General features: G+C 36.6%; 1 protein-coding gene across 1 annotated transcript in view; it reads left to right on the top strand.

The window, feature by feature from the left end:
• The window catches only part of TRPA1 (transient receptor potential cation channel, subfamily A, member 1), a gene marked incomplete at its 5' end in the record, with an annotated part of 33,496 nt that extends 23,915 nt beyond the window's left edge, over window positions 1-9,581 (top strand). The window contains 8 exons of the mRNA XM_010072510.1: window positions 1,333-1,422; window positions 1,628-1,797; window positions 3,837-3,966; window positions 4,090-4,272; window positions 5,280-5,348; window positions 7,253-7,363; window positions 7,883-7,980; window positions 9,350-9,581. Of these exons, the coding sequence (XP_010070812.1) occupies window positions 1,333-1,422; window positions 1,628-1,797; window positions 3,837-3,966; window positions 4,090-4,272; window positions 5,280-5,348; window positions 7,253-7,363; window positions 7,883-7,980; window positions 9,350-9,581 (1,083 nt within the window). The remainder of the gene's footprint in view (window positions 1-1,332; window positions 1,423-1,627; window positions 1,798-3,836; window positions 3,967-4,089; window positions 4,273-5,279; window positions 5,349-7,252; window positions 7,364-7,882; window positions 7,981-9,349) is intronic.
• Window positions 9,582-13,873: the final 4,292 nt, after the last annotated feature.

The raw sequence follows: 13,873 nt of genomic DNA, 5'->3' as shown, positions 1-13,873 counted from the left end.
TTTTCAAATGATCCATTTAAAATAAGTGACTTTGGCAAGAAAAAAAAAAAGAAGCAAGAAAAATTTTACTGTTCTTTTGGGAGATAAAAGACATTAAACTGATACGGGACTCAAAAAGGATATGCTAGCAGAAATATGAAACAAAATAAGCTCAAGGGATATAAGAGGTTCATGAGGATATCCTGATATGAAAAAGTCTGGACCATCACATGCCCAGCCCAGTCCCAGCCCACTACATGCAGGATTCTCAGCAATTCAGAAGCCGGAAGAACTAGCAGAACTGTAAGAATTTATGGTCCCCTAACTAATTCATCTCCCTGCTGGAAGACAGGAGAATGAAAGGAGCTGCATATGGCAGACAGAGGAATGACTCAGACTAAGCCAAGTCCTTGAATCATCAGAGACTGGGTGGAAGAAGCATAGTTGGAAGAGGGAGTCCTGTCCTTCAGTGAGGAATGATGCCAGCTGGTGAAGCAGTGCACTGAACAGGAGCCATGAAGGCGCTGCCTGAGAGACTAGAGCAGCAGCAGTGTATGTGGAATGTCATGCACTGGAGGAGACGGTGTTCTAATGACCTAGTAATGGGAATGGAGTGGGGAATGCCATCTCTGTATGGAGCATAACATTGCAGAAAAATGGTGCTTTACTCTTAACCCGGGTTAAAGAGGGACATCACAAAGGGGCAGATGCTGATGTGTATTGCCACACCACTGAACAGTGAGTGCCATGAATTCATGGTCTGCCTATGAGTTAATGAACTCTCAGGTGGGGAATTAGCTCTACAAGTTGGAAGATTAAATTCACTATTGTTATCTATGGCAATAGAATGCTTTTCACAACTAAGTTATCTTTGCCAATATTGGTTGTCAAGGGAGACATCAAAGGCAGCAGCCACATAAGGATACCAGGACTTCCAGTTCGTCCAAAAAGACTTCTATTGCCATTCTGTATGCTGCAATATCATAGCGAAGTTATGGACAACAGAATTTGTCTTTACGTTCATCCAGTTGCAAAACATACTGAAAACGTGGCGTAAATACTACAGTTTCAGTTCCCAAACTCAAGTAACAGTAATAAGGAAGCTGCACAGCAACTATTTATCATGGGAATGCTCAAAATTTCATCCTTGGTTTGAATTACTTAAACACAACCTACATGACATGGATTTCACAATAAATATTAGTAAAACAGAATTTAGATAGTAATAAGTTTATTTGAAGCAAGCTAACAGTTTCTTAATTTGGCAATATAATGTATATGTAGTAGGTAGAGCTGAAATAAATGTTCATTTAGTAATTTCTAATATGTTTTGTGCTCTGATTTTTGTTTCAGAATTCATACTTCACAAGGGTGTGTATGTGTTTAGTTTTAATTATGAGTTTACTGGGAATCTGCAAAGAAATATTTCAGCTCATTCAGCAGGTAAATACATACAGAAATAACATTAATCAGGCAATGTGCTGACATAGCAGTTTGTGTGATATTGAAATAAATCTGATTTCTCCCTAATTAAAAGGGAAATACCAATTTATATAAGATTAAAAGTGAGGATATAACTAGTGTATTGAATTCAGTCTGTTAATGAGGCATGACTTGTAAATATGTATCTGTCTCTCTTAAATCCTAGAAATTGAAATATTTGTTGGATTACTCCAATCTACTGGACTGGACAATTTATACTACAAGCATAATTTTTGTGTCTTCTTTATTTGTTAACACACCAGCTCATTTGCAGTGGGAATGTGGAGCAATTGCTGTATACTTGTCTTGGATGAACTTCTTGCTTTACCTTCAACGGTAAAAGTTATTTACATGCTTTACAATAAAATGCTTTTAATATTTTCAGATATTTTACAAATATCTGTGACTGATCGTTTGATAGCCCTGTTTTTTTGTTTGTTTGGTTTTTTTCCAAGCTATACAAGTTTCCATATGAAGACCATAGGAATGTTTTAACCTAGTGAACTGTAAAGTGGTTTTCAGTGTTTTTCATGTAGAGAATCACAGCATATGTTATGGCAACTAAAGAAATAACATGATTTATTTTAATGTTAAGTAAGCAAAACTACCATATATGTCTTTTTAAAAACATTTCATTATACTGTATAGACTTACACTTAAAAAAAAAAAAGGATATGAATTACAAGAGGCAAAAAGAAGTCTGTTCTTATAAGTAATGACTGGGAGGAGATAAATTATTTTCTCATTTTACAGATTAAATGGCACAGCCCACTTTTCTACACCATAGTGTCCTATAAAAGAATTAGAACAGATGAAATTATTTCTTTGACATTAGGTCTTTTTATTGCCGTTACTGATCTTAATGATGTCACTGGTACAATAGTGTCCAAGAGTTATGGACTGCAGAAGAGCTGGATGGAGGGAAAAATTGTGTGGATGTAGTGCTTAAGACTAATAAATTAAACGTTTGTGCCTGAGCAACGCTGTCTTGAACAAAGATGAGGTGTGGCTGATCAGCAAAAAAGTGCTGATTTGGAGCTGCTCAGAAAATAAGGATGACAGTATGTGATAACACTGCATATATGCTCTTCTCATTCTTATTTTATATGTGAACTAATCACTCCCGTGAGGTCTGGCAGACAGACAAACATGGCATTTGCTGATTAATTTCAGGATCATTTAACTGTAGCTGTGATGTTTAAGGACAAGGTTTGTAAACCGAGTTAATGTCACAGAGAGAGTATCTTTTTGGTACTGTGTCTGCTGGCAAACCTTGTCCTGTGTGTGTCTGACCTTAGATGACTACTGAATGGGCATGTCCTCTCTGCTGTGTGCTGTGGGCAAAATGAGGGTTGAATCTAAACAGTAAAAAGTAAATTCATGATTGCCCAACTTCCTTCTTCTGCTAGATGAAATGCTTCCCTGGCCTGAATATTTTTCACTAGTATAGCAGTAGAACTCTACACATAATTTTTCTAACTCGTTCAGGCTGTCTCTTCTCAAAGCAGCCTGTAGCTCCGTTAAATTCAATGGAGTTTTGCCTAATAAATGCCTAACAAGTAGCAGATCAGGTTTGCTTTACTTCCCGCTTGATGTTTTCAGCCTTGCACATAATATTTCAGGGGGCAAATCCTCTGGAGGGATTTTCTCTGTTGCTACTGTTGTAGCATAAAACAGTCATCTAGTCCCTGAATCTGGCAGAGGACATAAATTCCAAAGTTCAGGTTTGGGAGGAAAGGTAGCTTAATCTGCTTATGATAAGTCATCTTCTGAGACCTAGTTTTTGTTTAAGCCAAGAATGGAAGAAGCTTGCCAGATGAGAGGCTGTTGTTAGAAACGCAGGTGGCTTAAAACTGTGCTACTCTCCTTCTCTTCCTCAGCAATGTGTTTCTTTGTTTGCTTGTTTCCATACTTTATAGTATCATAAAAAGCAAAATCTTTCTAAATCAGGCATGTGGCTGCTAGATGGCTCATGATGCCAGTTTTCCTTTGTTCTGGTTCCTGATTTGCTTTGAAAAGTACCAAAAAATGAGATTATTTCCTAATGTTATTATTCTGAGAGCAACAGTTGTACTGTCAGTGGCTACGGAGAGAGTAAAAGTTGTCCATGAAAAGTAATATCTTGAAGCAGTACTCCTCTAGTGCATTAAAATAGAAGATTATGTAGTTTAGGCTTACTGTAACTAAGACCACTTGCATTCTTTTTGATGTGAAAGTACAGCAGGTTTGTACCATCTCAGAATGTCTCAGAGAGGCAAAATTTTTCTTTTCACACTTGAAAATCAGGATTACTTGTTGCCTTACATAAATAACTGTCAGGGACTTTAGTTTCCGTATTTAAGTTTGCATATCTTTTCTGTTTACTTATTGCCTAGATTTGAAAACTATGGTATCTATGTTGTGATGTTCTGGGAAATTTTGAGGACTTTGATTCGGATTGCTGTCGTTTTCTTTTTCCTGATATTGGCCTTTGGACTGAGTTTCTTTGTCCTTTTGGGTTCACAGGTTAGTTGAATGGCATGGTTAATTTTTATCATTATAAATATTATTTTTTACTATAGAATCTCGAGAAGTTATTTACAAATTTCATTGGTTCTGTTTTTTTCTTGATTTTATTTCTTTTTGCAGCAAACATATAGCACACCTCTGCTTTCTGTAATGAAGACATTTGCAATGATGCTGGGAGACATTAATTACCATGATGCATTCCTTGATCCACTACTAAGCAATGAATTGCCATATCCATTCCTGAGTTACACAGTTCTCATCATATTTACCTTGCTTATTCCAATTCTTCTTATGAACTTGTTAGTAAGTAAACTACTTATTAATATACAAACGTGGTTAAGCACAGTGGTTTATACACAGTTTTTGCATATAGAATTACTATAGTGCTGATTCTTGACATTCATTAATTTTTTAACAAATTGATATTTTCAGTATTGTATTAAAAATTTGCCCTTCCCTGCACTTGTTTTCCTTCCAGTTTACTGTTCTGAGTATTTCCCCACAGCTAACTCTTGCAGGGTTATCTTGTATATCTTTAGGTAGGAACTGTGATGGAATTTAATTGGAGCTGCAATGTATTATTATGAGGTCTTGATAAAAAAAATCGGAGAACAGTGATTTTAAGTACTTTGATAAATGTGTGTCTCCTAGAGGAGACATAGTCTTAATGGTTCAACACTTTGTTGTATCCTAACCTAGCACTGGCAAAATTAAAAAAAAAAAAATTAAAAAAAAGCCAAAGCCCAGATCTTCATTGCACACAAAACAGAAGTCATTGGTAGTGTTAAAACTAACTAGCAAGCCTGACCTGAACAAAAAGAATCAGCAAACCTAGTAATGGTGAGAAAGGGGGAAAATATGTAACACATCTTCAGCCATGTTCCATTGAACATAATTTATTTTTAGGAAATCAGGTTTTTAGATGAGCTGAGCAATAAAAATAAAACAATTTAGATATTTAAAGTTATTTATTGCTGCTATGATCCTATTCAATCAAGAGGTCAACAAGTTTTTTAACATAACAGCAGTAATGAAGAATCAAAAAGAAGGGATGTTATTCTTGACAAATCTTTGAAGTAGCTCTCTAGTGCCTTACAGGTAGACAGATAGTTGATATTAAAAAAAAGCTTACTGCATTTCTTGATACAGATTTTCCAACTACACACAAAAGGGGTATGTTTCCAAATTCAAGTGAAACAAAATAAATTTAACTTCAGAGTCATTTGGGATTTAAATGTGAATAAGAAATACAATTGAAATCACAGACTATGGAAAAAAATAGATAATGAAATATTTTCTGGTATGTTTAGATTGGTTTGGCTGTTGGGGACATAGCTGAAGTACAAAAATATGCTGCACTCAAAAGGATTGCAATGCAGGTAAGTAGCATACCATAGTAGCACCAGCTATAGGAAGTAGCTATCATTGTTAGAACACTATTCAGATAATTAGTTGATTTATCATCAGCTTAGTGTCTCTGTAAAGCAACTTGGTGAACATGAGCATGTTATTCTGAATCTCATTTTCAGTCATGTAAGTCATTGTCAAGAAAATGTATAAGCAAATGCATTTTTAAGAAACTTTTGAATAGTCATTTCAGTGAATTTTGAGTTATTCTGAAAACAGAATCTCAAAATGAGTCAATGCAATGCTTGAAATTGGAGAGTTGCCTTTTAAAGAGAGAATTGATGCAGTGGAAAGAAGGTAAAAGTACACAGAAATCAAAAAGACACCAAATTCATTGCAGTTTACTGAATGCTCATGCTTGTCTGTGTACTGAGGAGATACAGTATACCAGGTATAACTAAGGAACTTAATATCACATTTGTAAATAGTTTTAGTTACCTTAAGATGTATAAAGACACCTAACAGAATTTATTTTGAAATCAGAAGAGTTTAGTAACCTATATGCTTTTGAAAACTATATGAATCTTAGATATTATCAAAGTAGGTTTTGCAAATGTAGTCCTTATGGCTTACATACTGAGAGTAGGGCAATAGCACATCTTCATAATATTTTAATTGTAAGAAATTATAACTTTGGCATAGTTTTCAAAAACTTTCCTTGTGAACTATATATCAAGCTTGACTTTCACAAGTAGAAATACACACAGTATACACCTGTCAAATAAAGAATAAAGATTACTTCTCACTAACATGTTCTTAGAAACTGTCTGTCCGCCTGCTTCCTTGAAGTTCTGCTCAAAGTCTGTATTGTGAGAGGAACTGACCATTCATAATTGGGAGTGGCTTTGCCTATGTTCCCAGCTATCTCTGCTTTTTCTAAAAGTTTCAGAGCCTACCTACTGGCTGAGCATAAAGAAGAGAAATGTGCACAGAATACCTAAGAACAAGAGCAGCTCACAAATAACCTTGTACTGATGTAACTTTAAATTGTGTGTGTAGTTCAAGCATATTTGAAGAATTCTGTTTCAGAATAACATTTCCTCCCAAGAGATATTTCTTTTACTAGTGAGGTATAATGGTAGTTCTTATACCAGTTAATGCTTTTCACCTGTTCAGGTATTTCTTTGCCAACAGAATGCTCAGGAAGGATGTTGTCTTGCAACTTCAGACAGTACTAGGAAATCTTTATTAAGCATGTAACCTGCTGCATGTTTGACGGGATTATGGTTGTCTGCAATGGGTTTGTACTGTATATCCCATTCTTTTAGATACATATGCTCAGTATTTCTGTAGCAACTTGAGAATGACTGGAAAGGTAGTATCACCTGAAAAAGCACTCATATATAACATACTTGTTTCTACCCAAGGGAAACCTCCTTTTCTCACAGGCCTTCCACTAGCATCTAAATCTATATTGACTCTGTCATAATCTAGTAAAAGGATATAGCACAATTAAGGAGAGAAAGATCACTCTCTTTCCTATTAGTATTTGGTCTTAAAACCTGTGGGTATGATAGGTATTCTGTCTTTGGAACATTTCTGCCCTGTAGTTCTATACTGCAACCCACAGTGTATTAAGGAGCTATTTGAGCCATTACACAAGAACTAACTCAGTTTTGGAACCATTTTAGTTACAAGAGTGAGCATCTATGTGGAATAATTCTGCTAAGATACTCAATACTGCTATGACTAGTTGGTTTTAGTGTCTGGGCTGGACTATTTAAGTATTATACCATTGTTTGCAGCATAGATATTCTCTGATATTGATGTCTAGTAATAGTGATTTGAATATAATAACATGATGGTTATTTTCACATGATAATGTGTCTGTATCTTAAAAGAATATATCTTATTCTAAATGCAAAACTATATTTAGGTTCATCTTCACACTAACTTAGAGAAGAAGCTACCATTTTGGTTCTTAAGTCGGGTGGACCAGGAATCCATCACTGTATATCCCAACAGGCCGAGATACTGTGGATTTATGGTAAGGTGGTGAATCTTCCAGCAAAGAATTCTGACTAAAATGGGATCTGATTGACTTACTTTGTACACAGATTGCTAGGAACATTGCATTAATAAGACTCAGTCATTAACTGACATCAGTGGAATCGTGATTAGACCTTGACTACCTTAAGTTAAAATGATAAACCAGTTTGAGTGCAGCCTAACTTATTCAGATCTAATTAGTGTTTGAATTCTCAGTGATCTGTGACTTTATTAAGCAAGACAACCTACAGAAGTTATTCAAATAGAAAATGGAATTTTTCCCTTTTGGCATTTCTTCTTTTATTTGTTTACTTTTCAGCTGTTGTTGGTAGACTGAATTTTCTGATTAAACAAATTTTGCAAAACAAATGTTTAATATATAAAACATAACTTTATAATATAAACTCTTTTCAACTTTAAGACTGTGTGGAGACTGTTACGATTCACTTATTTGAGATTTTTAATCTGTTATCAGACTATAATATCTGATTTCAGTTTGGTTCCATGTTTTGTTTAGAGTGTGTTCCAGTATTGCTTTGGGTGTGAGGACTCTACCGCAGATGCACAGAGCATGGATACAACATTAGAACTGGAAGTTCTGAAGCAGAAATACAGGTATTCATTGTGTTATTTCACTGCTGTAAAAATAAGTAGAACCAATATTACAAATATACTCCTATTTTAAAAAGTGTTCTAAAGCTCCATACTGTACCTAAAAAGTAAAATTCAGTGTGTCTAGTGTCCTTAAGAAAGCTCCCTCACTATGGTAACTTAAGTTTTTTATGCTCTTTAATGTATTTACCTTCAAAATACTTACATGGTAGAGAAATATTTTTATCCCATGGCAGAGAAAGAGGACAGGCTTGTTTGCTCATTAAATTGAAGTAACAGGGAAAATGCATTTTCATTTCAGAATTAGAGGTTTGTGTATGGAGGCTTTCAAGGATTATTTGAAACTCACAATTGGTGTAATTCCAATTGGTTTGTAAATATACACAGTCTGTAACTGACTTTCCACTGGTCTGATGGAAAATTTGCTTCAGGATGTTTTTCCCAAAAATGGATTGGTGTCCTGGTTCTCCTTTGAACAAAACATGTGTTTCCCAAAGCATTGGAAGGAGTTCAAAACAGAGTTTAGTCCCTACTGAAGCTAGTGGCAATCAGTGCTGAGTGTATATGGTTTTGGTTTTTAATTTGGAGTGGGGCTTTTTTTGCTTTGTATTAATATTACCTAATTGCTGCATTATTTTAATTCTTGTGGTTTTCACATATTTTAAAACACATTTACTTTTTTGAAAAACAAAACAAAAAAAAGCAACTTCATCTAAGGAAGACACAACTGTTCTTCACAGAGAACTTTCTCAGTCACCATATATGTTTTCATGCTGTAATTTTGTGAGTCTAAACATTCTGAAAAGTAGACTTTCAAAAAACCTCTTTCCTAGTTTCATGAAGTAATTTTTCTAGACATATTTCCAATTTCTTTCTTTGTTTCTTAAAAGGTAACAGATACAGTGTTCTGTATGACTGGTGCTAACTTTCATTTTTATCAATTGCATTTTGGATAGCACTTTAAAAGAGATCAGTAACTGTCTCATCAATATCTCACATATACTGTAAAGTAGTTGTGAAGCTCACTAAATGTTTGTGGATGCTTAACTGCCATTGCAAATCTGTCCCTTTTTCTTGCCAGACTGCCTTAGTCAATAGGAAAAATTTTTGATAGAAGTTGCTTTTCAAAATGTAGCAAGTCACTTTTCTCAAGAACCAGGAAGTCATTCTTTAATCCTACTTCCTGAAACCTGAAGAAGTACCACAGCTTGAAAAATTAAATGTAATTCAGATAATATTCTTTGTTAGCAGAAAGGCTAAGTTGAGGACTGTCAGGTCTTTTGCATCTTTTAATGACTAAATTGTCCTTTGAAAACAAATGGCAAAACCTGCTGTATGCATATATTTTTCTTCTTTTTTTTTTTTTTTTTAGGCTCAAAGATATATCAACACTGCTGGAAAAGCAACATGACCTTATTAAATTAATTATACAAAAAATGGAGATAGTGTCAGAGGCTGAGGATGAAGACAGTAATGATTTATTTCAGCATAAGTTTAGGAAAAGGCAGTTAGAGCACAAGAACAGTAAATGGGATACAGTGTTAAAAGCTGTTAAAAAAAACGTGCCTAACTCAAGCACAGAAAAGAACAATAGCTTCTTCTAGACATGGCTCTGATGCCATGTTGTATTATCCTTTTGTTTTACTTTAGGTCACTTCTTTTAGTGTCTGTGCATAATGTATTGTGATACATCATGTATTCAAATATTTAAAAAGGCCAGATCTGAAAAAAAGGATGTAGGTGCTCAAAACAGTGTTTTGAGGAAAATGAAGATGTCTAGATCCAAAATTGTGATCCCAAAGGTGGCTGGCTAATCAGGAAAGTGCTTAACTCACCAGATACCAACCTTGCTGTCCTGACAGTTCCCAAGGCTTCTGTCTTGGTCTGTTCCTGGATTTGGCCCTAATACATTACGTCTGTACTTAATGACGTTGTTTTCTGTTACAAATATTTTTAGAATTTCAACATTTTTTGGAAATTCAGACTCTAATCATTTAGTATTCAGATGTTTTGAGAGAGCCAGTGGGCTTTATGTAGCTTAAAGAAAAAGAAAGAAACTAACCTGACAGATTGCTTTGAAAGCTTTGCTGAGTAAGGACTGCAGGATCAGGCCTGAAATGTAAGAAATAAAAGATCATGAAAATGTAATGTAAGGAAAGGACTGTTTTATTTTGTGGAAAACTACGTGCAATTCTCAGAGGGATCATTTGTACTAGCATGCATATAGCAACAATAGAATGACATGTTAAATATTACTTGTTTGCAATTTACTGTCCTTATCCTGCTAATGTGAGTTTGGCCTTCCTGAGAACCTGAAAACTGACCTTGCTACTTCAATCTGCACTTTGCTCTTCTTATTTATTTACTGGATATTCAGTGCATTATGTAATATACCCTAATATATCAAATGTGGAAATAAACATTAGTTAAACTGTGTTTAAGTACCTGAGTATATTTGCTTCAAAAACAGTCCTAATAAACTAATTATGACTATATGTGATTGTAACACTCTGTGGTCTGCTTTTAAATTCAGACATTTTCTTTAAGAACTTAATGTATGTTAATTCTTCATGTAAAGAACAATTATGATTCCTGTTTATTTAAAAGGTAGCCACCAGAAGGTAATTCACATGGTACAGAACTTATCCAGTCTTCAGAAAACACAGGAAGATGCACTGTAAATTAGTGAGACTTCTGCCTTGAAATTGCTGTGGACGACACACTGTTCAGTAGAGAAAATGCTTTCTCATCTGACTGCTTTATCCCAGCTTTGAAACTTTAAATCATAGAATCATAGAATGGTTTGGGTTGGAAGCGACCTCAAAGATCATCTAGTTCCAACCCCCCTGCCATGGGCAGGGACACCCTCCACTAGCCCAGGTTGCTCAAAGCCTCATCCAGCCTGGTCTTGAACACCTCCAGGGATGGGGCATCCACAGCTTCCCTGGACAACCTGTTCCTGTGTCTCACCACCCTCACAGTAAATAATTTCTTTCTAATATCTAGTCTAAATCTGCTTTCTTCCGATTTAAATCCATTACCCCTTGGAGAAAGGAGAAGGTTATCACTGATTTTGCCTGCCCTACTACACTTACTAAGGTGAACAATTGCTTAATATCTAATGGTGAATGGCATCAGCAGAGATTCAGGAAGCGTTTGAAGCTTGTTTCTCTTCACTAGCAAGATTCATTGATACCTTTGAATCCTGTGGCATAAGTCCGCAACAGTTGCAACTGAACGTGTTTGCTGAACTGAAGTTCTGTTCTGGTTTTGCCTCCTGGAATCTGCATAGGCATTTTTAGGCATTTTGCTTTTAACAGTGACTGTAATAGTTTAGTTAAGTAATAGTTTGAGGCAGAAAATAAGCACTTGGCTACTCTATTGAAACAGCAAATTGGGAGTGTGGACAGACACATTGCCATGTGATTGTGTCCACAGATGTACTCCTTGGTGCCCCAGAGGCCCCGTACTTAAATCTGCTTCCGGATCACATTCTAACTGTGCTATTAGATCTGGTGTGTACCATCACTCTCATATATATGGAAAGAAGTGCATTGCATAAATAGTGGAGCATAACAGTGTCTCCTGTTTTTTCTTGACAACTAGGTGATAAGGAACGTGTGCTGCAAAGCATGCTGCATCTGCCCTACAAGCTGCAGGAGGAGCAGCTGTGGGTTCTGCTTCAGGGCCAAGTCTGGTATGACACAGTGAAACAGGGGGAGAACCAGTAAGCAGAGTCAAAATCAAGAAAGTAAAACTGGAGGTATCTGGAGTCACTGGAATTACATTGTGGCCTCTAGACTCAGATCTATTCCTATGAAGAAGCTGTTTGGATTTTCTGAGCTACTGTGTATCTCCAGCTCCCTCTGTCAGCAGAAACAGAAATGTCCAGGTTCTCAGGATAAGGCCAAACTTGAACTATGTAGGGTTTTTTTTTAATTCTTAAAGCCAGAAAACTAATTTTAAATTCCTGACAATCTGTACAATTAACGCTAGATGGCAGTGAGTGATAACATTTTTGAATAAGTAAATTGGGCCTAAATCCGTAGTTTTAAGTGAAGAGGAACAGCAGTACAGTTACAGCAGAAGCAAAGTAGTCAGAATTCATAGTTTTTAAGTTTGATGCTTTCAAGCCTCTTTAAACAGAACTCTGAGACGTTTATACACAGGAGCCTCTCAGCTTTTCTGAGCATTTACCTTACAATTTGAGAAACGTCTTGGTTTGTTTTTCTTTTTTTCTGAGGCTTTGCTTCTTTCCGTCATTTAGCAGCTGTCATTATGGTGGAAAATATGGATGATCGTATACACCCTTCCCACATGTGCATCCAAAGCTGACCCTAAAACCATTGCATATTTTGCCTGCATGGTTTTGTTTTATTTTCTTTCCAGTGACTTAGCTGTAGCAGGTTCACAGCCTGTTAAAATTTCTAGCAACTGCTGTTCCACAAACTAGTGTGACAGGACAGCCTGGACATCCAGTGTGGGTCTAAATCTGCTATTGGCTCATGATTGAGAAGCCAGTGCACATCATTGCATACAGAAGTGATTTTGGTAATGCAAACACCTCTGACAAACTCCACAGTGTGTCATGATACCATTTATAAAGGTAAATGTGTTTAAGGATTTAAGGAAAAATTAACAAATACACATTGTTTAGTGGGTTGTTTGCACACAAATTCATTATTTGGCTGTGAATATAGTGTCTGCAAGCTGTGATGGGTGTACATCTGTACCCAGTCTTCGTCACCCACTTCCCTTTAATCTGTATGGAAATAGAAACTGTTTTGCATTCAGGGTACGGACAGTTCTGTAGGCATATGTGGGCATCATTTCTCTCTCTCAGGACTGTATAGCAAATATTTCTGATAGTGAGGGTAAATATTCCAGCTCATTTCTGGCTGCTCAGAAGCTCTGATGATGTTTTTTCCTCAAAGTGAATGTCAGCGTGGGTCAGGCAATGACACCATCTCCTTCCAGGAAAACTGGGGTGTCCCCAAGTGTTCTCACCAGGAGTGTTGATTTGTGCCTCACCTGTATGACACACAGGAGGGTGTTTGGGACAAGAAATGCCATTACTGTCCCATAAGAGGACAGGCTCAGAGAGTTCGAGTTCAGCCTGCAGAAGAGAAGGCTTTGGGGAGACCTTAGAGCAGTGTTCCAGTACTTAAAGGGGGCCTACAGGAGAGATGGAGAGGCACTCTTTATCAGGGGTTGTAGTGATAGGAAGAGGGGTAACGGTTTTAAGCTGAAAGAGGGTAGATTTAGATTAGACATTAAGAAGAAATTTTTTACTGTAAGGGTGGCGAGGCACTGGAACAAGTTACGCAGAGAAGCTGTGGATGCCCCAACCCTGGAGGTGTTCAAGTCCAGGCTGGATGAGGCTTTGAGCAACCTGGGCTAGTGGAGGGTGTCCCTGCCCATGACAGGGGGGTTGGAACTTGGTGATCTTTGAGGTTGTTTCCAACCCAAACCATTCTATGATTCTGTGGTAAGTTGTCAATCCTTTGCACTGAACTTGTAAAGGCCTGGCTTTCTGGTGAATGCATACGACTCTTGCTGAGAAGGACTGACTAGCAAAATAATTTGCCCAAGTGAATTAAAATCAACTAGAGCAATAAAATGCATCCTTATGAGAAAACCTGGAGTCCCTGAATTTGAAATGGACTACAGTGAGACTCTTTCAGGGCTGGAAAACCCAGTAGGTAGGAAATAACCTGGTTTGAGTTGTCTTGTGTGCATGTTTCCGCATTTTATATGATTTTATGCTGCTGGAACAAAGTCAGAACCACTCTGTGAGTAAGTCTCCATCATTTTTTGACTTGTGTTTTGTCTCCAGAGAAATAGTCTGCCTTGCATTCCCCTCACTGTGTTGTATAATATCATTTTCTTACATGAA

The sequence above is a fragment of the Pterocles gutturalis genome, unplaced genomic scaffold, assembly GCF_000699245.1.
Source record: "Pterocles gutturalis isolate BGI_N339 unplaced genomic scaffold, ASM69924v1 scaffold13457, whole genome shotgun sequence".
NCBI classification, from domain to species: domain Eukaryota; kingdom Metazoa; phylum Chordata; class Aves; order Pterocliformes; family Pteroclidae; genus Pterocles; species Pterocles gutturalis.
The sequence above is the reverse complement of the archived record's forward strand: the minus strand, read 5'-3'. Positions and strand labels throughout refer to the sequence as shown.